This window comes from Chamaea fasciata, unplaced genomic scaffold (assembly GCF_029207755.1).
Source record: "Chamaea fasciata isolate MVZ Bird 193981 ecotype frontalis unplaced genomic scaffold, bChaFas1.0.hap1 SCAF_3, whole genome shotgun sequence".
Taxonomy (NCBI): Eukaryota; Metazoa; Chordata; class Aves; order Passeriformes; family Sylviidae; genus Chamaea; species Chamaea fasciata.
The window spans coordinates 65,878,717-65,906,385 of NW_027094088.1; the positions used below are offsets into that span (position 1 = coordinate 65,878,717).

The 27,669-nt window shown below is 37.5% G+C and overlaps 2 protein-coding genes across 4 annotated transcripts in view; one reads left to right on the forward strand and one right to left on the reverse strand.

Moving 5' to 3' along the window:
• The window catches only part of NT5DC1 (5'-nucleotidase domain containing 1), a 126,883-nt gene that overhangs the window by 89,977 nt on the left and 9,237 nt on the right, over window positions 1–27,669 (reverse strand). For both annotated transcript variants that reach the window (XM_066179367.1, XM_066179366.1), the window contains exon 6: window positions 25,881–25,962. In XM_066179367.1, coding sequence (XP_066035464.1) covers window positions 25,881–25,962 — 82 coding nt within the window. The remainder of the gene's footprint in view (window positions 1–25,880; window positions 25,963–27,669) is intronic.
• On the forward strand, window positions 12,565–20,223 carry COL10A1 (collagen type X alpha 1 chain). 2 transcript variants are annotated; one of them, XM_066179364.1, is made up of 3 exons: window positions 12,565–12,638; window positions 13,300–13,453; window positions 18,068–20,223. In XM_066179364.1, exons 2-3 carry the CDS (start codon window positions 13,315–13,317, stop codon window positions 19,963–19,965), a joined length of 2,037 nt encoding a protein of 678 aa, XP_066035461.1. In that variant the 5' UTR covers window positions 12,565–12,638; window positions 13,300–13,314; the 3' UTR covers window positions 19,966–20,223. The 2 variants fall into 2 exon arrangements, with proteins under 2 accessions (XP_066035461.1, XP_066035462.1); XM_066179365.1 differs by having other exon boundaries at window positions 18,071–20,223.

The following is a 27,669-nucleotide window of genomic DNA, read 5'->3' on the forward strand; positions in this document are numbered from 1 at the left end:
GACCTGGCCTGATCTAGTCCTTTTGGCTGGTTCTACCTACAGGGAGTGGATGCCATTCATCATCATCAGGCACTAAGGGAGAGATGCAGAGAGATGCAGGCATTACAGAGCATTCAGTACTGAATAATAATACATATAATAAGTACATAAATAATAAACACAATCAGATATTTACAAATGGATTTCTAACTGACAGTATATTGAGTGCCAGAATACATCAGTCAGTCACTGGAGAAAACCATGAATTCTCATCTCCCGCCTCATCTGAGAATAGCAGTTGGTTGCCTCTATAAAAGTGGCATTCAGAGGATGCCTCACCTAGGATGAGGCTATCTGGGGCATGGGCTTCAATGCCACACTGCCTAAACAGAGGTAATTTCATGAGTACTTCTAACATCTTCAAAACTTAAACCAAAATGTGTGGTGGCTAGGAAGGCAGCAGTTTCTACAGGAATCAGTTTTACTAATGGGAGACAGCACTCTTTGCAACAGCCACAACTACTCAAATCCCCTTCAGTTGTATTTTCCACTATATATATATATATATATATATATGCCTTTGGCATGCAAGGTTCCTGTCATGAGGACATTAAGAAAAGCTGGAGGTCTGTGTAATCATGACAATCCTTAATACCTGCCTAACCACAATATCCAGAATGAAACAAAGTGTAGGGGAAAACACCCTAAAAGAGCCCTAAAAATTATCAAATATGCACACATATGTAGGGCTTTAAAAATCTAATACCTTCTCTGTACATCCATGTTGTAATGACCAACCAGTTTCAGAAAGCATCCCCATGGGATGCACTCCAAAAGATAAATTGATACTCTTAAACATATTTATAGCCCTCTACAGGTTATTCTGATATACACTGGAGGGTAACAATAACAGTCCAAACAGCTCCAAACCACAGAGAATGCATAAAGTTTTTCTAAATTTTTGTCAGTTAAAATGACAATAACTGAAATCCATTCTGAAATTCATGTTCAAAGCAAACATTCTGTTCTAGACTAAGAAGAACAAATGACAGACCTTGGGAAAACAGAATTAAAAAAAACACAACCCAGTTCTTATGGACTTTGTCACTGTTTTTCATACTTCCAAAAAAAAAATAAAATCCACAGTTCTTCAAAAAGAGCCACGAACATTGCAGTACTCACCTTTAAAAGGTTCTCCAAATGAAAACTTAATAAATATCTGGGATGAAACAGGAAAAAAATGCCTTTGGGAAGAGACGACAAGCCGAAAGCTAGGGTAGTTGTGAGTCTCAACTTTTCCAAAGCACTAGTTTCCTACTCCTAGCATCTGTTTGGCAAGAGGATCTCAGAGGGATACAGTTACCAATAAAGAGAGAGACAACACAGAGATAACAAGTGAACATGCTTAAAATTACAGTACTGTGAAGGACATATGAAACATTTGCATTCTTGGCTTTTTTTTTCTTGGGAAGATTTCATTTTAATTTAAGGCAATTGAGTGTGAGTATGCAACTTTCAATACCAGTTTTTGTAGATCAAACAGCTTTTAATAATAATATGAAATATTATGTCTTTAAAAATAAAAAAGCAAAGACTGTGAAAATAGTTTCCCTTAAAAAAAACTCTGATGTCCTGAATTGTAAAAACATAAGAGAAAACAGTTTAAACATTAAAATAATTACCTGATGTTATAACAGGAAATACATATAATTCATCTTTAGGGTGAACTATGATGTCTCATCAGGATTAGGTTTTCAGATAAAACGCTGCCATATTTTCACAAGTCCAACTCAATACCTCCTTCATGCAATAACTGCAACTTCTTATACCTCATGCTTTTACTTTTTCACAAAGATTTGTTTAAAACTGTCGGTTCATCCTTTAATAAAAACATCAGGAAAAAAAGTCTCTACCCTAGTCCTGTACATACCTCTTGCCAAGCAGCTCCAAGGCATTCCTTCCATAGGTTAGGAATTTGGGACATAGTGGTACAATGTGCAAAATATCCAGTCTGACACCACCATGAAATTTTATGCAATTATTACGAATTTCTGATTGCATTTGCACCACAAAGGCTTGTTAAGAGTTTGGCATCTAAATGCCCCAAAGAGCTTATCTACACCTTCAGGGTCAAGATCTCACACCTACTTAGTTTTTTAATGGACTGCTCTCCAAAAGAAACAGACTGTGTTTCTTTTGGAAGAGGCAGTGGCAGAAGATAATCACATTTACTTTGTCCCCCTAGCACAAGAACAGAAACTTGAGATGCTTCCTATGTGCCTTCCAGGCATGCGGCATAAATGCAGAAGTCAAAGAAAAATGCTGTGCTGTAGAGGTACAGGGAGCTGATTAAGCTTTGATGGGCCATAAACTTGACTGCAGAAACTCAGAATGTGTTGTTAGACTCTGCTTATAAATTCATTTTCTGTTAAATACAAACTTAGGGCATATATGTCTTTGAAGAAACATCAGAGGCCTGATCCACATTTGCATAAACCAGTGTCAAAAATGGAATATTTTACTTCACAGGCCACTGTGCAGTCACCTGAAATGTAATCAAATGCCATCAGGCCTTGATTATAAACTGATGGTTGAGACTTGGACAGCCTACAGTCTTTTCCTGGACACTAATATAACATGGAAAAAAACATGGTTTATTTCAAGTAGACATTTTAGATGTAGGCCATAAAATATCTCCAAACACAAAACATAGTCTTGCTGATCACTACTTTTTGGCAGTTCTATGGAAGTATGCAAACCAACTTCTCCCAGCTACTAGACACAAAAAAGCACCTGCACCTGAGGTGTCATACTTGTCTTTCAGCTAACTTAGGAATGAAGGATTCTAAGGAGCATTTTAACAAGCTGGGAGAGAGGCTTCTACCAGAAGTTTTAACAACCATGAGGTAGTTTTCTGTGCAAATAGCTGAACTGTAGTGCATCCTGCACTATCATTCCACAGAAAAATGGCTTCAAAAGACTGGAATTTTAACTTGCTCTCTATTCTTGAATCTGCCAAGTCTCAACAGAGACAGGTCCTTACATCTATGACTATTCTTGATTTTTCTCTGTCGAAAGAGCAAGATCCTGTGTTCCTAAGAGACCATTTAGCCCTAACTGTGAGATTCATAGGTAGCATCACTGCAAAAGCTTCTAATCAAATTCTCTAGAAACTTCAAATTGCTTTCTTAGAGAATACAACTTTCAAAGTGAGATCTTTCTCTGCTTCTAAAAGATGATCCAGTAGAAGTTTAAACATTCCAGATCAGTTTTAGAAATAACATGACAAAACTGTGTCCCATTATTCCAATTAAGTTTATAAAATAGATCTTGCTTTGTCAATGCAAAGGTTTGTCTTATCTTTATTCGGCATTTTTGATCTCTAGAAACTGGCAGAGGTAGTAAAATTATCCTATATCAGTATTAAATAGGTTGTAAGGTTGACCAGAGATTATTTCACATATCAAATAAATTCTGCTCATGCTCCTGCCAGCTCAGTTTTCCAACAGTGTTGGCACTCCTTCCGTGACTGGCCTAAATATATCTTCCCTTAAAGTACCTGCAAGTTATTGGTGCACAAACAAACAAAACCCCCTGTTCTAAACGACTTGAGTGTCTCAGGGATATAGCACTGCAGGAAAGCCTCAGAGGGAAAAGTCTGCCATAGTTCATGTAAACATCCTGTGGTCATCAGCACAGTCAAAGGTGGACTCCAACTCTGAAATCCAATAGTATTTATGTACACAGGACATACCAGAAAAGATCTGGATTTAGACAGGTATAAAAAGGAAACAGGAGAAAAATATTCTACTATTTTAATTTTGCTTTTACTTACTAATACGTAGGTAAGCAAATACATCCCACTACAGGTCTATAGACACAGAAGGTCTATTTTCTGAAACAATAAGCTCTCTCTGAATGACCTAACGTGTTCTTGGTGAACTAATATTTCAACAGACAAATAGTTTTATGTTTACGTCCTGAAATAAGAAGAATGTTTCAAGATTCTCAGCTTTATTTAAAAATATTTCAAGCTGGTAAATGAAAGGGTTTCAATGAAATTCTAAATCTCATTCTTGTAACTTCTACTGAATTTGTATATGCATCTTCTGTACATAAGGCTTCTTTTTGAATCTACTACGTCCAAATCTAATACTGTTAGTATTAACTGAAGTCTGTTGTTGGAAAAATGTGAAGTGCCTTTAAGAAAAAAGCAAAAGCTAGCATGCAGAATGAGACTGAAAATACGCAAATATAAAGATAAAACCTTGTCTTGTTTCTAGTGCAGAAAGGTGTAACCAGATACTAATTGGATAAGCCATGCAATGCCAGTAGAACCATTGAATTGAATGTATCAGATTAAATGTTAAATGATATGATGACACTAGCATAGATACCATATTAAATAACAGCATTCATTTTAGCCACAGCTCCTCAGATTCCACACTTATTTTTGGTTGAAAATTAATTTAGAGCAACCCTTATTTTCTGCTGTTAAAAAGTCCTCCACGTAATCATGATACTTTCCCCCACTGCACACAAATACTAACAGTAGCCCTCAAACTGGAATCCACAGCTTTTTGGAGGACAAACTCAAATGCTCTACAAGAATTTTTAAAGAGAAATGTTGCATGAGATAATCATACAATTCAGAGTCCACATCACAATTTGGACTATGTGACATGGATAAATGAGTCTTTCCCTCCTTAGCCCATTTCCTATCCCCACTTTTACTTTTGTATGCAGCAGAACTTCGCTGGTGCAATATCTGTGATTTGTGGAGATCACCGTCAATGGGTGCAGAAGTCACTTCACCTCCAGCAGGAGTCCAATTTTCAATTTTGGTTTTTTTTTTCACCATTTAGTGCAGTAGCAGCAGGGGCAGCAAATATCACCGTTGGAAACAGGATGAAGTTTGGTCAGGTTGTCTGTCATGAGTTTAGGAGACCTCATCTTTCCTGGTATCTCCATATGTTTTTGTATCAGTAGTTTGGAAAGTATCTATCTGCTTTACAAATGAGCCTCTTTATGTAACTCTCTTTTGGTCCTCAAAGCTTTGAATGCAAAAGCCTACTAGTAAAGATCATAAAAAAAGATCATCCTTCATATTCATGTGGTTTTCCTCCTATGGAGGAAAATGTCCTACAAGAGACATTGAAACTTGTGATTTGAGTCAGGTAATACAGCAAATGTCACCTATAAAACTTTGTAGCCCTTCATAGCCTTTTCTGTAATATTAAAAGCTGACACTACATTAGCACCTTATTAAAAGCAAGTAATTATGACTCTCCTTTGTGACAATATAATGCCTGTAAAAATTCAATTTCAGCTAATTGAAATGAAAGCTAGTCTATTAATCATCATCAGGAACACTTAGGCTTCATGGACACAAGCTTATTTTGCATAAGTGAGAGAGTATAAAAAATTTATACAGAATCATAGAATCGTTTCGATTTCAAAACACTTTAGGATCATCAAGTCCAACCATTTCCCTAAGCACCACATCTAGAAGTCTTCTAGATAACTCCAGGAATGGTGACTCCACCCTTCCCTGGGCAGCCTGCTCCAATGCTTGACAACCTTTTTGGTAAAGGAATTTGTCCTAATATCCAATCTAACCCTCTCCTGGTGCAACGTGAGGCTGTTTCCTCTTGTTGTATCACTCTCTGCTTAGGAAAAGACACTGGAACCCACTCTAATTTCTTTCAGGTAGTTGTAGAGGGAAATAAGGCGTCCCCCCCCTCCCTCCCCGAGACTCTTTTCTACAGGCCAAACAACTTCAGCTTCCTCCACTACTCCTCGTAGGACTTGCACTCATCATAGGCACACGCACCCACCAAAACACCTTTTTAAAGTGTCAATTTAAATATATTAAAACAAAACAGCAATATTTAAAATGCCAGACTTAATAAAACAAACAAATCCCTTATTTTTAAAATGAACTCAGACATCTTTTTATTTGTTCTGGTTGTAAAAGTCTGGATTTCCCCCTTTGGCATCTGTTTTTAAACATGGAAATTTAAAAACAACTCTGTGCCAATTGTCCAAACCACAGCAGGTAGTATAGTCAATGAATGAGACTATTCACCAGGCTGACTACATGCTCCAGTGGGTATACTTGAAAAAGCAGCTCAGTTACACCTATTTTTGACCAACTATTTGGAAGATTCCCCTAATTATGGGATATGAAAGGAAGCTGCATGAACTTTTTCACCTTTAGGAAAGTAGAAGTGGTTCCCACTCTTTTTTTCCATGGTTTCTACTTTATTCAGTGTGGTTCAGGGCATTCTGACAGAAACCTTGAGTCCAGCAAGCACAGAGGTAGAGAAAATTATTAAATAATCTAATAAAAATCAGTGAAAAAATAGAGCATGAATTGAAAAAAAGAATAAAAATAGTCCTCCCTGGGAAAATATGACTACTTAGCATATTTACATTTCTATGTGAATGTTCTTTTTAAACAAGAACATCAGGTACTTACGAAAATAGAAAGAAGACTTGCAGTAATTTTTGAAGACTATTGATCTATTTAACGTGTTTAAAAATAATTTAAAACACACTGTGAAATGACACGGACCTACAGAAAACAAGCCTCCATCCTCCATCACTCCTAGGAAAGTCTGACTGATTTTAATCCAAATCAAATTCTTAAAGAAAAGCTTAATAAACCATTGTATTGGCACAACTGGGAGTGCAATTAACATCAACCAGAAGGCTGAAAATGAGCATCTTCAGCTAGAATGAACTGGAAACATCTTTATCTGGTTATGTTGAAGTAGCTCCAGAAAGAGTTTTGTGGAACTCCCTTGCCAAATCCAGAGCAAAATCTTTGCATTTACTCAGGCTATTCAGTGACCAGGCTCCTGGAAATTTTATTTTCCTGAACTGTGCAACAAGTTCTTCCACTCCATGCAAGTCCTGCCATCAGCTGCATGTTTGCACTTCTAAACAGAACTAGTGAAAATACAAAACTTTAAATAATTAATCATTTACACTTATTAGAAAAGCATTTTTGAAAGAAAGGATGAATATTTAATTTATAAACCCAGCTTTGTGTTTTCAGAACCTTGAAAATGATTGGTTTTCAATTAATCCCACATATCTGATAGGAGTTTCAAATTAATACATTCATTTAAACAATACTTGTTGGTTTTACTTTCAGGAGCAAGGGAGGGAGAAATAAAAATGAGGGAGAAATAAGGTCATGCTAACAGGATACCCAAGGAAAACATCTTTTCTAACACCAGTACTTCTGTTTGGTATCTTTTACTCAGTTACCAGAAATTCTCTAAGATGGGTGAAGATAGTCTTATCTTTATTCAAGCCTAGTGAACATGGTGATAAGCAATGCAGTGTTGTTAGAAAGCAATAATCAATAATACTACCTGTCTCAGAGGACTGTTTCATCAAAAATTCATGTCAGTCTCAAAGCTTTCCCTATAAGCTATGTGGAACACATCATCTCGAGGTTTCAACATGGTTATTTAGTGTCCCTGCAAGTTAACTCAGTCAGAATACAACTATAAATATTTAATTGGGTGTCATCTATTTAAATAAACTGCTGTATTAAACAGAGCTCTTGTGATCAAGTTACTTGAGCTGAACAGAACAAACTGGTCAGCAGTCAGTTTTGCAGTGCCAGAAAAAATACAGACCATCTTTCCATTACTACTTGAAAGGAGGACATTTACCTGACCACAATTACAAGTGTTAAAAGAGTATGAGGACTTAAAGTCCATAAAAAGAGTACAACAGGACTGTAGGAGTAACGGAGCTTGTTTTGGTTTGTTTAAAGAGAATTCTTTATTATATCTCAAAATATGGATATAGATAGGGCTGCACAGCCCTGCACATTACCTCAACAAGCCTCTCAATTAAAAAAGATGACATGCATTCTGAAACTCAAAATGAATCTTATTTATTTTTCAATTAGCAAGGTAAATATTTCTTTCACCAAGATATTTTCTAGTCCTGTGCAGTCCAAGGAGCTAGTGTTGGAGTAGAAAATACCCTCCATGTAAATAGAATGTTACAATAAATACGAACCGAACCGAAACCAACAGCATCAAAACAAACACCCAGATCTCCCACAGCTATCGAGTTAACAAATTTTCCCATTTCATATTCCTATGTGTCCATTTGACTGTGGGCAATAAAAAGCTGAAACCACTGTGTTAGTCTGGCCCATCAGGTTCAGCAGAACACTTTGTTGCTCTGCACTCCCATTGAGGGCTTACCTGGCTGCTGTTGTGGGTGGTTGAGAACACTTCACCACTGTATGACAGAAAGGGATAGAGGACAGCTTTAAACCACAGAGTTGACATGATTTAGGAGTTTCCAAGAACCATAAAGCATACCACAAACTAGGAAATCCAATTATTCCTTTAATTTCATGGCAGGTTTTCAAACTTCTTCTGGAAACTCTTAACACCTTTTTTTTTAAAACTTAAAATTGGAGACTGGAGAATTTGTTCACCAGAGATGGTGCTAGAAACTGTTACAGTCCTTTGCTGCCTAGAGTCCTTTCCAAAACCATGTGTTTTGGGTACAAGCATTTTAACAGAAGAAAACTTGTCACAGACTAGGACATTCTTCAAGGTTACTTCAAGCAAGTAAGAAAACTGGACCTGAGCCAGAAGCAGTAAAAGCATTGTGTCCTGATGTTAACAGTGTTTTGATTTTATATCATCAATAACAAATTACTCCCCGTTTTTCACTCTACTTTTTAAATTAATGGAAAAATCTCCCACCAGCACACTTTTGACTCTTTCTTCACTACTGAGATTATTTATCCAAATAAAGGGAATAAACAGCCCTCCACAGACCAGGTTCCTTGAGTACCATTTTTTACCATAAACAGTAACTATAATCCATAAGCAATTTTAAGAAAAAAAAGTCAGGATTTTGACTAAAGGCCAGTTATTTAAAAAAAAGACAATTTACAAGTTAAAGCTGTGAGTTATTACTTTCAGAGAACTCTGTTATTTGAAACTAAGCTCATGGTTTGTGCTTAGGTGGTACAAAACTTAAGATCACATACTCCAAGTCAAAACAATAAATATATTCACAATGAGTATCCTCAGCATCAAGAACATAACTGGCGAGTTCCCAGCTACTATAATGACCTAGCACAACCTTTTCTGGAGTTTTGCTTCTCAGCTTGCTGGTGGTGGTGTGGTTTTTTGGGTTTTTTTTTGTTTTGTTTTTGTTTTTTGTTTTTTTTTTTTTAAAGGGTGCATGACAGAGAGTGGTTTATTGTTTTATTACAATTTATGCTTAATTAAGATGTTCCGTGCTCCTTCCTTGTAAACTGTTGTTTATTGTGGGACTCACTCAAGTCACTTTGTAAGTAACTTGCAGGGTTGTGGTGAAAGTCAGTTCCCATTTCCCAAATCATGGTGTCACATCCATGTTACACGTGTTTCTGCTGACCCTGTGGGAGTAAGAGACCAAAGCAAAAAGGGATTTTGAAAAGCATGTGTAAGTACATGCTTTCCAGCAACATTCAACAACAATCTGAACATCCAGTCTGCAAATCTGATGAAACACTGCAGACTGCTGCAAATGGCACTGGAGGCTTTGACTTCAGTACCATTCATGTGGTCCATAGAGACTATTTGGAGTCTCTTCATTGCAGTTAAACTTAAGACTTAAGCAATTGAATATCACAATAACATGACTACCTTTAAATGGAAGGATGCAGCCAGTAGACTACTAAAAAGAAAGTTCGGAAGTAGCAGAACAGATCAAATTTTATTCCTGACTATTACATTTGTGGGGAGGAGGGAATGAAGACACCTTCATTTGTAAGCAACAACTACCTTCTAAACACGTAACTATAAAACAAAAGCATCTGAAGGTTTGTATTTTGAAAACAGCTTTGCAAATAACCTTTTTAGTTTATGATGTGCTATTACTGTAAATAGATATACACAAGTGTGTCTGTTGCATGTATTTTTGCAAGGGCAAATACATACCACAGCACACCTTTCATATGCACACTTAGCACTAAATGCATGTTACTGCTCTGCCAATATGAAAGAGCCACAGCAACAGGGAAAACATACAAAAGCAGTGAACTCCAATTCTACCTCAACTTCCCACACCCACAAAAAACAAAACCTCAAGCCAAAGAAGTGGCATAAGATAGCACAATAGGGTGGAGCTCAGGTTAATCACAAGGACAACGGGTTTGCCTGTATATACCTTTTGACCCCACAATCATCCCTATTTATGCAGAGACACATAGAGATTATTCACCTTGCTGCCCAGAGGGAGCCAAGGCAGGACGCGAGACAGCTGGGCAAATATCAGTGTAAATTTTTGGTGCTTTTGTAACATAAGTGTGCCTGCTTTGGGGGTATTTATGAATTAGGCAAGAAATTAGCACAAAACTGTGTGTGCATGAAACTGTTGCCTGCTGTTCTTAACTAAATATTGTCAAATTAGCAACAACCACACTTCCCACTAAGGGCTGTATATTTAAATGCTTTAAAAAATCAAAAGCTATTTTTGGATTTATACAAACCAAAAAAAGGGGCTAGAGCTGTGTTTTTTCAAGAAGGAAAAAAACTTTATGCCCATATATTTTCTACCTCTGAAAGTGGATGACTGGATTCTCATTTGAGTTTATAGAAACTAATTTTTTAAATAAAGCACCTTGAGAAATTACACAAAAAAAAAAACCTGAGGATACACTGTCTTTCTCTGAAAGACTAAAAGAAACTGAAAACATTTGTGGGGAGTAGAAATGCCATCTCAGATATGCAAACTCTTTGAAAATCACTGACCAGGTCAGGCATGCAAGTTTATTGGAGAAGGTAGGCTTTAGTCTGAAGACCCCTGAAGCAAAAAAGGGTTATTTACAAAAATTGTACAAGAAGAGTGTTGTTTAGAGGATGGCTAGGAAGAAGAATAGAAGAAAAGAACTGTTCAACAATACATTGAATAAATTGTTGCATCAGTTTAAGTTAAAACATTAATCCAGTCCTCTAGTAAGCAAAGGTATTAGCACAATTGGAAGCAGAACAGACTTGATGGTCCACTGGTCCCTTTCAGTACAGTAACTTGTGTTCTAGGATATTTGCCATAATACATAAAAGCCAAAAAAGCTGAAGAGTGTGGAATTAAACAAAGACATGGAGCAGGTAAAATTCAGCCCACGTTAACCTGTCATTCCACAGGATAGCCACAGGGTTCAGGGCCACCAGCTCTGTTTTTTGGTTGGAACAGTAACAGGTGTTCCTTCTGTACCTATCATGCATGAGAACTGACAATAATACACATTATTTATTAGTACTCCTATATCTACTACAAAATTGAATACCATATATGAATATCAAAGTATCTGCAATTGCAAGAGAGTTTTAATACACAGATAATTTCTATGTAGGTATTTTTTTCTTAAAGCAAAGTGCACTATATATTTAATGCTACAGTTTCATCCTTAATCAGAAAAGTTGTTTCTTGTCTTTCATTTTGACTTTCAGTTTTAAAAGATTATTCAGAGTCACAAAGAATTCAAAGACGGAGAGTTACTGCCTATGTAGTACTGAACTTCAATAAAGTGGTGCTGAATCACTGTAGGATTTATTTAAAAAAAAAAAAAAGTTGCAATCTGTAGGTACAGTCCATGAAGTAAGACTGGTTTAACAAAATTTCTTAAGAGCTAAATCCATAACCAGTTTGATTCATCAACACTAAAACCAGCATTAGTTGAAATTTACTAAACTGAAACCCCCAAACATCACTCTGTGTTAACATTTGCAAAATTAAGCAGTGTGGATTTCAGCACACTTGACACAACTGGACACAAAGAAGTTCTCATTTTTTAGGGTGAACTCGCATTTCAAGATTTCTTTACACAGAAACATTACTTCCATTATATGTGTAGTAGTATACCCTCCAACATCAAAACAGAAGTGTAGAGATGTAACGTGAAGATAATCTCCTAAACTAACTGCTTAAAAGTAATCAAGTTCTCTGACAACTCCCTTATTAACATCTTAACTCATTTGAAGGCCTTCACTTGTATCCCAGTGAATAATTACTCACATAAGTAGTCTCTAGTTACCCACATAAATGGTCTCTACAAACTTCAGTGGGGTTACTCCTGAAAGTAACAGCTCAACAAAGTTCAAAATGCATAGGTCTTTCCTTAAAACATTTACAGAGAAATTTAAATGAACACTTGGAATTACTAACCTTACTTACTAATTCATGATTTTTCCCAGTGCTAGCTGTATCAATTCTAAATACAGAGAGGTTTAAAAAATAAAATAAATTTTTAGAAAAAAATAAAAAAATTTAGAAAAAAAGCAGCTATGAGCAATACAATCTCATAAACAATAATAAATCCAAGAAAATAATGAGAAAAAAGTAACAAAAAGAAAACCCTAAGAGAATCTAGGATGACTGCCCAAAATAGCTCTCCCCCACTCCTAAAAAACACTTATACACACACAGGTAATTACTGCTTACTGATTTTGGGGGAGGAGCTTATGTCCAGCAGTCACCCAACTAAGGGGAAAACCAGATAAATACTCAAGGGTGGCACTTGAAATCATCAGCTTCTGCTCACTCACCAGTGGCAGAAGAACTCCTCAGCAGATGAGGATTCACTCCTCTACCACTCTGCATTGGAGCTCCACAACATTTTGGTATGTCACGATTTCGTTCTATTCTCTTTGGTTTTGAAGGTAACTTCTTCAGGATGCCTGTTTTCTGTCTGAGGAGGGAAGAGGGTTGATATTTAAGGGCCAGTGACAGCAACCTCACTGCCACTGGGGCTCTTTGTAGGGCTACAGGTAAAAACCAGGTTTCAGCCTCAGTGAGATTTTTGCCACTGATGCTGAAGGAACCAGGACTTCATGCTTCATTTGCTATAGCATTACAGAGGCAGTATGATCATGGAAGTGTTTATGTATTTTCACTGAAAACTTCTTTTCAGGAGTTTTGCTATATAGAACTCCTGAATTTACTTGGAGATCTAGTTAAAATAATCTCTGTTTTCGAATACTGTTGTCTTGAATAGGCTGCCATCCAATCAAAATTTCTTTTCCTAACAGTGAGACTATTGCCTCTAATCTATCTGTATAACAGCTCCATCAATAAAAGTGATAGCAATGCTGATTCCCTTTTTCTTAGAGCATTTTTCAAAACTCGTGAAAGCAGATGGAAGTAAGCACAAAATAATGTTACTTTTAATACCAATAATTTAAGAATAATTTAAGAATAATTAATAATTTTAATACCAATATTTTATGCTCCAAAGCCAGAGCTTTTCTTTACAACAAACTTTCTCTACCTTTTCTAACACAGAACAGATTTGGAAACATGCATTTACAAATATCTTTACTGCTGCTGTTTTGTCTGAACAATGTCCATGGTGGTGATGGGTATTTTTCTGAGCGATATCAGAAGCAATCCAGCATCAAAGGGCCACATTTTCTACCATACAATGTAAAGAGTCAAGGTAAGTTTACTATTTTTTTCATGATAAACTAACACAATTATTTCCAAAGGTTCAATACATGACTGAAAGCTCTTTGCTTATACTACTGGTATTCAAGTTTCACTAACTGTTCAGGTTTATTGAAATAATTTTATCACTTGAGAAAAAATTTACAGTGGCTCTGGTGTTGCCTCCTGCTGAAAAAGATGCACACCTGTCAGAAAAATGTTTTACACAATATGCCTCCAAAGGCATATAGAGCAGAAACAAAGTAACAGCTCCAGACCTCTGCTTCAATAGTGGGAGTAAGATGATTGCGTACATAATGATGTACAACATGCTAATTATCTTAAAATTTCTTGATTCAGCACTGGGGTTTCTAGTAACAGGCCTGTCACCTACAACCTACCTGCTTTCAGGAAGAACTTTTACATATTTTGTCATGTTAGCTATACTTAAAACAGAGCATAGGTATGCATTTAAATATGTATATGATACACATGGGCAAATGAAGACCTGCTTAAAGCCTAGAAAGACAAAATAAAATGATATGTAGTTGCAAAAATGTGCTATAAACTTCCATAAAGTTTTTCATGAGTGATTTAAGCTTATGCTTTAATTATGAGGATAAGCACAGAGTAAAAACACAATTCCGGGTTTAGTATATTTTAAAAACCCTCTTCACTGCATAAATCAGTCGTATGGCAGCTTGGATAAGCCAGACCTAACTGCAATGCTACATAGTTTCATCTTATTTCTGGTTTCTCCTCTGTCCCTTTAAGTTGAACAGGTGCTATCCCTAGTGTTTGAAACTATTTGAGTTCTGTTTTATTTTTCCATGCTTAGGCATGGAAACATCTTTTTTAAAATCTTGAACTCAAAGCTTCTGATCCATAATGACTATTCAAAATTGTCATCACTAAAATTAAGAGAAGTGTGTCTTCCTTGTAAACATCCTACCTTAACCCCTGAGAATAGCATTATTTTCTTCCAGATATCATCAGGCCTATTCAAAACAGCTTTTTTTTTTCTTTTTTTTTCTTTCCCCCCTTTTCCCTGTATCTCATTCACTTTTAGCTGTAGTAATCACACTTGGGTGGAAATGGGGAAAACTGAATGAGGGGCTCAGAAAACAGCATTAGCAAATAATCTTCTCTTCACCAGATAAAGGACATGGGCAAATCTGGAATTGCTGCTTGAGGCATTGCATCCACATTAGCCTCATTCAGGGAGTTTTTGATTCAGAACAGCTCTGCAGACAGATCCTATGGACTGTCTGATCATGAGCAGCACATATCAAGCTCAAAGAGGCTCTGGTCTCATACCAGCTGGCGTCAGCACTGGTCCCATACCAACCAGCTCCAACCCACATGCTCCAAGAATTTCTGCAGTAAGAAACAAGTGAGAGCAGCATGGCTGGGAACCTTACCCCCAAAATATTCTCCTTCAAAATATTTCGAAGACAAAATATTGTCTTCAGCACAAGAACTTCCTGGAATCCTAGCACTCCCTGATGAAATTTAGGTATATGCACATAAACAGCTACTCTGAGGACCTACTAACTAGAATTCTCACTGAGTTAAATGCTTAATTTCCTCCCTCCTTCCTCATTAGCTTTTCATTGTGTTTTTCCATGACTTCATTCAGAATAATTTACCTATTTATACTATTTTTAAGTGAAGTATAGTATTTACTTGGTTATCTTCTAGTATACTTCACTCACTTCTCACATAGGTTCTCTTTACCCCTCTATAGAAAACATTTGGGAAGGGGGAAACCAGCAACAAATTAAGCAAGAATCAGGGTAGACAGAAAATGGTGTGAAAGGGGGAAATTAATTGTCCTGAACTAAGTTTTCACTTTATATACGAACACAGAATCTAATGTGAGTGAAAATTCATATTTAGAATGATTATAAAAAAACCTGACAAGCGTAAAATGGTCTTGATTTAGGAAATGTAACAGAAGACTATATACTAGACCTCAACAGCAGGAACAACCTACAGTTTTACATGGACATGCAAGTCCAGTCATTCAAAAGTGCTTGACAAATTCTGATTTGGAGGAGCTGTGAAATGGAGGCCTGTTATTCCTGAGTCTGGAAAACAAGCATCCTATGGAGAGTTTTTAGAAAAATTTAAAGAGGGAAGACTGCTGGAGATTGTCACTTCTAATCTCAGATGATCTCAGAAGAATAAAACAGGAACCTACAGAAGCAAATCAATTCAGCTTTTGTCTAGTTGTTGAGTTGTTCCACTTGCAAGTAGCTCAAGTAATAGCGGCAAGCTTTTTACCATAGCTTACTTTTCCAATTTGATCACCAAACATTGACTATACAGATATAGCTACCAAAAAAATATCTTTTTGCTTTGTACAGCTTTGTCAAAAAGCAGTCTGGAACTGAAGTTGCAGTCTAAACCCAAACTGGTGACTCAGGACAACATAAAACAGATCACACTATTTCTGTTGGCAAACAAAGCCTATTAAGGCTTCATTTAGTTTGGTAAAATTGTTTAAAAAAATCTTAGTCTTGACAGCTCTCCAGAACATAATTTTTTAACCAGTATCTCTTTGGCTTGAAATATTTGAAAAGCTGAAAACAATAATTGAATGAGGTCTCACTATTCAGCAATGTTTAAAAAAGCCATTATTGCATGTTATGCTAAAGTCTACATACTTAATTCAGTACCTATATGGGATTTGACTGCAAACCAATTTTGCATCAAGGTATGTGCTGAGACATGTAAAAGAGTAGCCAATCAATACTCCAGTGTTCTTGGTATAAATTCTACTTCATTAATGGATTTAGCAGTCCTTTTCTCAGAGGAATAACCACTGCTTTTAGACAGCACAATTAAAACTACAATTTTAATCTAAAACCAGCAAAACTTTGGAACTATACACCTCACAGGAAATTTCTATAACAACATGAGTGCTGACAATGCCTTTAACATCTTAGGCAAAATTGGCAGGACCGACCACTCTGTGAACCTAGGACTGACACTTGCATCTCAAATATGGTAAAAGTAAATTAGGAGATACACTCAGAGCTAAAGTCTGATGCAATCTGTCACAAAACAAAACTTGTCAATATATCCAAAATAAATCAGAGACCATGCTTGTTCTCTAGGTGCAGGATTTTTAACAGCTATTGGCCTTTTCATGGCCTTAAGAAGGATGAGATAGGAAGATGTGCAAAATAAGTTGATATGCATTTGTGCTGATTTTATGCATCAGCAGAAAAGAAAACGCACTCTCTACACTATATAGATAAGAACAATTTCCCTGTCAATACAGGAAGAAGGCAAACTTCCACATCCAATAACAAATCAAAATCAAATGTATTTCATAAGCACACCTCTATTATTAAAAAAAACCAAACCAACAAACCAATATGTAAAAGCATAGTTTCCTCCTTTACCTCACTTTTGGTTCAACAAGACTAGCCACATATTGGAAAATGCAGTTTATTATCTAAGAGACAGCCAAATAGTCATTGTATAAATCTCATGTATATATACATATATATATGCATATATGCATATATATATATATATAAAATACATACAATTGTCTTTTTGTGAGAGACTGAAAGGAAAAATTGTAGCTGATGCAATTGTTGATCAAATAATAATAATTTCTAAATAAGTATTCAATAGAATGTGTTGCTAATATAAAAAACCGAATCCAGGGTTTTTTTGTATCCTTCAGTTTCTTATTTTTAAAATGACTTCTTAAATTGATATCCATCACAGGTATGCCATTTTTTTCTTTAATGCTGCCAGTTGTTGCAAACTGCTGAAGTAGTCTCACAGTATCTGTGTTAAACTTGTATGAAATGTCCAACAAATCAGCATGCTAATTCCAACATAAAGCTGCAGGGTCCTCCAAAGCACACATAAAACTAAGCAGTGAGCTTTGTTTATTCCTCTATTTGTGACATTTGGTTAAGTGGCTCCACCTGCTGTTTTGGTAACTAAGAAAATGAAGTAGTATTAAAAAACTCCATTACCATGCTGGAATTCTGACAGCAGTAAAATGAATTATCAGTTGTGACCTTACCACTGTGTGAATTTTTTATGACAGAGAAAAGTCTTTCAGACAATATCTGAAAATGTACCATTCATATATTTATAAAAGAACCAGTGCCATGGGCCACTTTTGAAAGTTGGAAGAACAGAAGAACAAAATTCTCTCTACTTAAATGTAGCACCAAGTTGTTTCCAAAAAGCTGCTGCACCTGCACAGACTGTTTTCTGTCATTTCATTCATCAAGTCCAATGACCTGCTAAATCTGTTACCTGTCTAGGGTTTTTTTTCCTTACTTAATAGTCTGCATCTACTTGCACAGCATTTTTTTAAGCTCTCTGATGACCTTGAATGTATTGAAGTAAAAAAAAAAAAAAAAAAAATTCTAGAGGTCTTGTATCTCACATTTCCAACAAATCTGCACTTGTTACTTGTAAGGGCTGCACTTTTACTCTGAATGGCAGGTTCTCAGTGACCAACACAGCAAGTGAAACTTGACTTCTAAGAGGCTGAAGTTAAATTAACCCTCCATGCATTTTACCACCATGCTACACTGCCTGCAAATGTGTTGTAGATGCCCTGGTTGATCTGGTTTCCTCTCTCCAGCAGGTGTGCAGGTAAGGGGAGAACAAGGACCCCCTGGTCCCCCAGGCCCCGCTGGACCAAGAGGACAACCAGGTCCTGCAGGAAAGCCAGGGTTTGGAAGTCCGGGTCCCCAAGGCCCCCCTGGTCCCCCAGGACCACCTGGATTCTCTGCGGTAGGAAAGCCAGGAGTGCCAGGTCTACCAGGAAAGCCAGGAGCAAGAGGACTAAATGGTGAGAAAGGAGAACCTGGACCTGTTGGACTCCCAGGAGCAAGAGGACCACAAGGGCCACCCGGCACCCCTGGCCCCGCAGGACTGACTGTCCCTGGCAAGACAGGACCACAAGGCCCTCCAGGAGCTCAGGGGCCAAGGGGACCCCCTGGTGAGAAGGGAGAGCCAGGTATCCCAGGTATAAATGGACAAAAGGGAGAAAATGGATTTGGAATTCCAGGCCGCCCAGGTGGCAGGGGTCTTCCAGGCCCACAAGGACCCCGGGGCCCCCCTGGTCCTGCTGGGATAGGAAAGCCTGGTGAAAATGGCCTGCCAGGTCAGCCAGGTCTGAAAGGTGACCGAGGTTTTCCAGGCGCACCTGGAGCAGTTGGTCTCCCAGGTCCCCAGGGTCTCCCAGGTGAACCTGGAGAAGTTGGCATTGGCAAGCCTGGACCAATGGGACCACCAGGAGCAGCAGGTATCCCTGGAGCCAAAGGACATCCTGGACCTGCAGGGTTGCCTGGATCCCCAGGACTCCCAGGTTTTGGAAAGCCAGGATTACCAGGGATGAAGGGACACAGAGGGCCTGAAGGTCCTCCTGGCCTTCCAGGACCTAAAGGAGACCAAGGTCCCGCTGGTGTGCCAGGAGAACCAGGGCCAGTTGGGCCACCAGGGAACATGGGCCCTCATGGACTCAAAGGTTTGCCTGGTGAGAATGGCCTACCTGGGCCCAAAGGTGACATGGGCCCTGCAGGCCACCCGGGATTCCCAGGGGCCAAGGGGGAACGAGGCCTACCAGGATTAGAGGGAAAACCAGGATACCCAGGTGAGCAGGGTCTTGCTGGTCCTAAGGGACACCCAGGTCTCCCAGGTCCAAAAGGTGATACAGGCCCTGCTGGGCTACCTGGGCTGCCTGGTCCAATGGGTCCACAAGGAGCCAAGGGAGTGCCAGGGTCCAACGGTGAGCCAGGCCCCAGAGGGCCTTCAGGAATACCTGGGATCAGAGGCCCCATTGGCCCCCCTGGCCTGCCAGGAGCTCCTGGTGCGAAGGGCGAGCAAGGAGCACCAGGACTGCCGGGCCCAGCAGGCATTTCCACAAAAGGCTTAAGTGGACCCATGGGACCACCTGGACCCCCTGGGCCTAAAGGCAGCAATGGTGAGCCTGGCTTGCCTGGCCCCCCAGGTCCTCCTGGTCCCCCTGGCCAAGCTGTAATCCCACAGATGCCCGAAGGCTATGTTAAAGCAGGAGAGTCTCGGGAGCTATCAGGGATATCTTTCATAAAAGGAGGAGTAAACCAAGCTCTGACAGGGATGCCAGTGTCTGCTTTCAGTGTCATCCTCTCAAAAGCCTACCCTGCAGCAACAGTCCCCATCAAATTTGATAAAATCTTGTACAATAGGCAGCAACACTATGACCCCAGAACAGGAATCTTCACTTGCAGGACCCCTGGACTGTACTATTTCTCCTACCACGTACATGCAAAAGGAACAAACGTTTGGGTTGCACTCTACAAAAATGGTTCCCCAATTATGTACACCTATGATGAATACAAGAAAGGATACCTTGACCAGGCTTCTGGCAGTGCTGTCATCGATCTCATGGAGAATGACCAAGTATGGCTCCAACTGCCCAATTCAGAATCTAATGGTCTCTACTCCTCAGATTATGTTCACTCTTCTTTCTCAGGTTTCCTGTTTGCTCACATCTAATATCCCACTTACCCTGTCCTGACACACTCTCCTTCAGACCATTTTAACCAGGTACTGATCTGATTCATCCTTAGCAGGTCATGCAACTTTGACATTGCAACAGGAATGGAGGAGGGAGTGAGAAAGTGGAAGAGAGTGGTTCAAACCTAGTAGAATAATATTGTATGTTTTTAGAGAATTGTCATTAAAAAATTGTTTCGAATGATGATTGTCTGACTGAATGCAACATTAAAATTTTATGACTTAATATAATACACCAGTCTCTGTCCTTTTTTCTCCTTTTAAAAGGAAAATCAGAATTTCTAACTAGCACACCTCATAACACAATAAAGAATGCTAGATCATACTTCGTTATACTTCAATTAACTGACATTAATTCCAAGTAAATGGTCTCAAATATACCACAGTTACCTCAATAGCTGCATAATACGCTACATGAACCTTCTACATCCAGCTTCATCTTTAAGCTATCCAACGGGAGAGAAGAACAACAACGCTATTAGAGTACATATCATAATCACAGTTTTAATTTAGTTCTACTGTTCTTATTAATTAATAACTACCTTGGAGCAAGGTAGATTTACAAGTTATTAGTTTCACAATATGAAAAACCAACCAGATTTGAAACTCAAAATCCACTTGGCCTTGTTTAATGCACATTAATGCAGCAAACTAGTTCAATATTTTTAAATCTCCTAACATTCTGTAACATTCAGAGTACTATAAAGCAACACTGACCAAATCCAAACCTTAAAAACATATCCTCACAAGCCTGCAGGCACTTAAAAAAATAGAACAGCTTTACCACCCCTAAACTGGAGATAATCCTTTCCCTGATTTTTTCCTGAACAGTTCATTCCTTTAAAACACAATAGTGTGAGGAATATATTTTATTTATTTGGTAAATTTATCAGATGATGGCAGTAATAAACCAGTAGACATAATCACATTTACCATGCAAACATATCTCACAAAAAGTAGTCATTTCATCAATGTTATGCTACTATGAGAAGTTAGCTTACGAATTATGAAACTTTAACAATTTGATCACACATTTCTTCCAGTCACAGTTGCCTTTCATGTGTTTTAAAAGTATCATATATATTGAAATCTTATGAACCCTTAAAACTATAGCTAGCTTCTTTTTTTTTTCTTTTTAAACAGAAGCTTTTAATCACTTGCACTGAAAGTATGTAGGCCTATGTTTAAATTTTTTGTGATATTACATATTACCATTTCTTCATGAAAGCAGAACTTAAGGCTTGTTGTGTACATTTGAAATCAGCAATATCCTAAATACTTGATAATATAGCAGGATTAATAAAAAAGCTAGGATACCTTTTGCTTGATGGTTGATCCATCATTAGCAAAACTATATAATGTTTTGGAAACTGTAAAGACCTATCATGAAAATAACTTGAAGAATTTTTTCCTTCCTCTTTTTAAGCACTGGTGGATAAGGGAACCTTTGGTTTAAGCTGTAATTCAGTAAAACAATAAATGAATATTAGTTCAACAACACTTCCCAGTATTTAAACATAGCACGTCCTGCTGCCTATCCGCCCTACCAACTTGGAACTTTTGTTTCAGAAACAAATAGAGGGACTGGCTATGGGAGCTGGAAAATATGACTAAGTAGTAGGCTTCTGATAATTACTTCACATATGAAATGTATGCTAAAGCACACGCTTGAAATTGTTGGAGATGCTTGGTGCTCAGCAGCTCAGGACCACATTGCCCTGTGATTCCAATTCACTTAGAAGAAACTGGGGTCAGGCAGTATTAAAAGCAAAGTTCATTAACCCTTGTCATCCAGCCAGCCAGCCAGCCACTTTAAAGCAGGTTTTGCCCTTTATATTGTTGTTCCTTGAACATTTGGGACTTCAAATATACCTACAGTTTGAAACCTCATGCCTGTTTTTTTAAAGTCTTTTCATAATTTTTCAGATATTAGGTCAATAAGAAAGCAAGTTTTAAAACTGAAAAGCTAGAGATGATACAGCAAATTGTGGCAAAAGCACAACTTATACTTTGATTTTAGTTTTGGATTGCCAGTTTAGAGGGGACCTTGAGAAGGTCTGTAAGATTTTTGTTTTTGAATATTTTCTCCACAAGAAGATCAGCAATCTATCTAAAGATAAAGGCCTTCCAAAACCACTATTTCTTCTGGATCTTGGATATTAAAGAAAACCCAACATGAGATTCAAATGAAAACTTAAGAGGCTGTAACAGTACAAAATCACTTCCAAAGTACTGAAATTTCTGAAGCCTGATGAGATCAAAAACATGAAGCACCCAAACAATCCTTTCTGTATTTAGTTGGAAAGCACAGCAAAGAAATGTAACAAATTTACTTTTCACTTGCTTCCTTGGTGCAGTTCTCACAATTAAGACAAATAAAGATATCACTGCTACATCAACTTAGGAACTACTAATACTTTGCACAATTTTTGGAAAATTGTTTTTCTTTTGGCCAGAAAAGCCAAATCTTTGCTTTTTGTTTCTTATATCTGAAGTTGCATAATAAAGATAAAACATATGTAACACAGACATCTAGATTCATTATTTTCTGCCAAGACCACAGACTTGCAATGAAAAACGTGTATCCCAACACGCCTTGTTATGGGCAATTTGTGAAGTCTGCCGCCGTATCAGCCATGATTTTTTACTTCCAAAATGAAATATAGTCTTATAAACCGATTGAAAATATTACAAATATTTAATTTTAACTATCTAGCCACAGATGCTACAGTTTTCAGAACTGTCAGAAAAATTATAGGGAAAGGCCCTTCAGGAGAGAGAAAGTAGCCTTTAAGATAAGAATTTTTACAAAATTCTGCTTTAAGAAGTTATATTTGGCAACATTTCCCTAAAAAAGCTATTGATTTTTCTGTCCAAAAAATCATCAGATCTGAAATTTTTCACAAGGAAGTAATTATACTGTACTTCAAGCTCTTATTAGTCTTCTGAAGAGCACACTTTGTTTCCATAATACATCCACATAGTTTAATTGTGTAAGATACATCGCTCCATGACCTTTCCTTTAAAATTGCTGTTTTTTACTATCTATAAAACATACACTAAATCCAACACAGTCAAGGTAATCTTGATCAGCTTACAGTCACGAAGTATTCCAGTAATAAGAATAAAGTATTGAGAATAAAAATGGATTCTCAAGTAATGTAATGGTCAGCTAGGATATCATTGCAGAGAGCTCTCTTGCAGGTATTACTAGGTAAGAAATGACTACATTGCAAATATCTGTGTTCATTGTTCTCTGACACCATGCTTTTCTGATAGTATTGTTTCATAGATTTTCCTTTCTTTTTTTTTTGTTTCTCTTTTTGCTAGTTATTTTTCACAACAGAGTGTCTTAAATAATACTGGACTATTTGGGTGCCCCTTTACTTTCCTTGTGCAAACCTCAATTCTTCACTTCTTTAGAAGGAGAAGAGTGGGTTAATACCCTTCATCAAGTTGAGTCAAGACAATCATGCCTATCTGAAAGAGCCATCCAAAAAAAATATCATAGCGCAATTATCTAAGGCAATTACCATAGCTAAGACAATGAAAAGCAAAATCCATCAGACACCTGATTATGATCAAAAAAATCCTGTGAAAAAGAGAAGGGACATAGAGACACAAGGGCATACTGACAACAAATCAAAGTGAACTGCAAACACTCAGTGGATTTCAAAAAATAAAGCGGTCAGTCGTTCTGCTCCGCCACTGACAATGGCACCGCTAAGACGGCGTTTGGAGTTGGGAACTTTGCGTCCCCTCAACTGACCACTTAATAAGTTTGCTTCTGAAATTCTACCTTGTCTAACTTTTAATGAGCACTGCTTTTCCCTGAAGGGTTAAACTGTCTACAAGACATGGAGTTAAGTCAAAAGGCTGTATAGTGAGCGTTCAGGCCAGATTCTGGGCTATGAAAGACACTGGGGCTTCCTGGTATGCATAAACTGGGATCCAGGTTTGAGAGTTTCCTCAGGAAGTTACGTGAGATGTGAAATTGAGAAAAATAAATCACCTTGTCAGCAGCGATAGAAGATTAGTACCCCTATTCTTGTCTCACAGAGGGACCTGAAGCAAAAAGAGATGCTCCACGGGAATATCACTGGTAAGTGATAAAGGAAAAAATTACCTCTGGTTCTTCTGGATCCCTGTTCAGTGCTTTAGCTACTGGACCATGTTATTAAATGGAAAATAAAACCATGGTGAAGCCTTTCAAAGTGATGCACGACAAAGTATATCACTTTCTTGTATTTAAGAATAATAATATTATTCTTATATAAAAGAAAGTGATATACTTAAATAACAATATTTAGGTAAAGCATATAATCTGTATTGTTTCACTTCTGATATTACAGAGCTTCGTCCAATAAAACTTGCTCCTATCAGTTACTAGACTTTCTTGTATTTTTAACACTCTTATGCATGCATGTGCCTCTGACAGAAGCTAGAAAGGATTAAGTAATTTCACAAATTTGTTTGCAGACTACAGATTTACATTTAGAAATATGATTGATAGGCATAAGCATCAATGTCCAAGTGTATACACAAGCAGACACATATAAATGAAACCAAGAAACTGAGCAATTACTTGTATGACTTCAAAGTTTAGACTGACTTTTTTTGGATCTCATTAATTTCCAGAGAACACTTTTAAAAATTATTCTTTTTGCTGCATGATCCACACCTTTTAAAAAAAGCTGTCACTGTTTGCAGAAAAGAATTAACTTTGGAATTAATTTAGAATTAAATTCTTAAAAAAATATTACAATTGATTAGGATTGATTTTGTATCAGCAGAAAAGAAAGCATACATTTATTTTGTGTATGAATTAGTTCCTAGGGCAATTCATAACTACCAATCACACTGTAAGCTCCAAAGGAAACACAGTAACAACCACAAACAAAGCAGTTTGAGAAGCTCTCCCTGGTTTTTACTGTTTGCATCCTGGTATCAATTTCCATTTTTGCTTGGAATCTCTCTGAAACAATTTTGTCAATTACATTTGAAAGGAATACAGCAAGTGGGACAGCTGAGGTGAACAAAAGGTGTTTTAAGAAGGTGCAGACTACACCTGTGTCTAGTGAATGTTGCATCAACCAAGGTAATTCTAACAGTAGTTCAGAATTCAGAACTGAGCAGCATGTAAATGTTTTACGAGAAATATTATTAAAAATAATTTCAATTAACTGCGTGCACACACAATGGTTAGCCTATATTATCAACTTATTATTTATATGCCTGATAGTAACTCTGAAGTTATCTCTGTGAAGGAAGGAAAATAATTTTTTGCTGAACAGTAACCAAGATGTTTTCTAATTGTAATTTATATTACAGTATTATAACATTGGTTTTGGGTGGAGAAACACTGTTATTAAAAAATGGTCCTCTGCAAATGTTAGAAGTTCAAAACCTCTCTACTGTGTCAATACAACATAAGAAATTCTAATCAAAACTAGAGAGATAAAGAAAATCATCAAATATTAGTTAGCACTTGAATTTTCTTCCCCAATTCATTTCTGATTTTATATAACATTACAAGATCATAAGGAATAGATTCAAAACACAGTTCAAAGATGTCCATATTACCATATCAACCACGGTAAGAAACCATTCTGCCTTCCAAAATAGGTTGAAATAGCAATAAAAATTGAAATATTGAGTGAAACAGCACATCAGAAATGTTACTGAAGATACCAAAGCAGTGAAATTAAACAGAAATAGTTATGGTAAAAATGTTTCATTCCAGGAAAAAAATGTGTTTACTATACAACTATTTATAAACTTGAAAAGTTAAAGCTGTGCTGAGTAGCCTGCAGTGTACTTGCAAACATATTTGGTCTGGCAAGCACATGTAATATTTTCAGCTGTTATAGTGAGTTTTCAGTGAACCCACTTACCTTTAAAAGCTGATATTTTATAATTATGTTGGATAGCAGCCACCATGTCCTTCCAGAAGTCATATTTTTTCTGACCATCGTGCTGTAAGTGTCAAAAGGAACCTAGTCATTATACCAAGTAGCAGCTATTACAAACTTTCATATTGAAACAGTGACAGAAATGCCATGAATTAACAAAATTATATGGAGTAAGTGTCTTAAGACAGTAGGATTCAGGACATCAGGATTCAGCAGTACTCAGATGAACTTTAGGTAACTGCAGACAAGTTATGTCCCTCTTAGAGGGTTATGATGGGAGGAGGAAGGGAAAAGGAGAAATCCTTAATATTTGTGAGGAACTCTAAAATGTTACAGCAAAAAGGGGCACCAGATAGAACAGCAACATACAGAATGAGCATTCCATCCCACTGACATTTGGGAGAAAGAAGCACCTAGGGCTGCAGATACTGAACTTAATTAGCATGTTCACACTTCCCACAGCCTGGCATTCATATCACCTTCCCCCTTAAGAACTGGCAAATCCCTTTACTATGATTTAGAGGTAATGCCCTTCTGTCAAGAACCCTAACCCAAACACGGTATAAAAATACTCATCCAGAAGCCTGGCTGAGCAGCACTTCATGGCATTGTGCTCTGAAGACTGCCAAACCTTCTGGCAGAAGGACAGAAGAAGGTAATCGACGACTGTGAATAGTCTCTTGCCATTCCTAGAAAGCTTCCCAGGCACAGCAGAGCTTCAGTTGACCTCAGCTTCCCCTTCAGCCTCTCACATGGGAGAGGAAAACCTCAACCAGCTGAAGACCTCAGCACTCTCAAACACCACAAATTTTAGTACTGATGAATGAAACAGATGCAATTACACAGCTAGCCAGTATTACAGAGCAGAGGATTAGATACAGAGCCCTTAAGAGGTGTTCAGTTACACAGTAACTTGGCAGCAGTAAAGTAGGTGGTATAGTCTTTGAGTTCATATGTCATGGAAGATATTTCTGTAATGCTGTTACAGGCCTTCCACATCCACATTAGGATAAATTTCAAGGCAACTGTTAGCAGTTTCAGGGCACTGCTGCCCTCTGTGTATTGATACCTGCACTGATACCCAAATAATGAGCCATTTCGTAAGCATGAAGTGTTTTGTAGCGAGGGAAACATTCAGAAAGTGAAAAAAGCTCCAAACCCAAACCCTGATCACAGCCAAACGAACACCAAAAACATCTAGCTTATATATACTGAAGTAAACAGCTATTGCAGGCCAAACCTGCCATGGAGGCTTCCAGAGAACAGTCTGCCTTTACTTTCACAATCGGCAAGTCACACAAACAAGGTCTTTTGTGTGTAACTGACGAGCACAGTTTGCTTATCATCCATCAGCTCTACAGGTTAAGAGCAGGAACGATACGGTGCTGTGGCTTTCAGAAGTTTTTTTTAAAATCCATTCCTATAGCAAATGGCCACAGAAATACATAAAGAGCTAAAAAAGAGAAAAGGTTTCATATGTCAGCTTTAGCTAGCCAAGGATGTTAACCAAGAGTAATTATTCAAAGCTATGTACAGGAGATACTAGGGACCATCTGTCTAGTGGCAATGCAAGTAGCCTAAGCTAGCACTCTTCCCAAGACAGACAGATTCAACTGTCTTCTTCCCTCACACTCCATGTGGCTGACTTAGTCCTTAGTTTGGCATTTTGGGGTTTTTTCCTTGTTTCTCTTAAAAAAAAAAAAAAAAATCAGTGAACTGAACCAAAAGTTCCTCAGAGAGCTGTTTTGAGGACAGATGGATACTAGTTTAA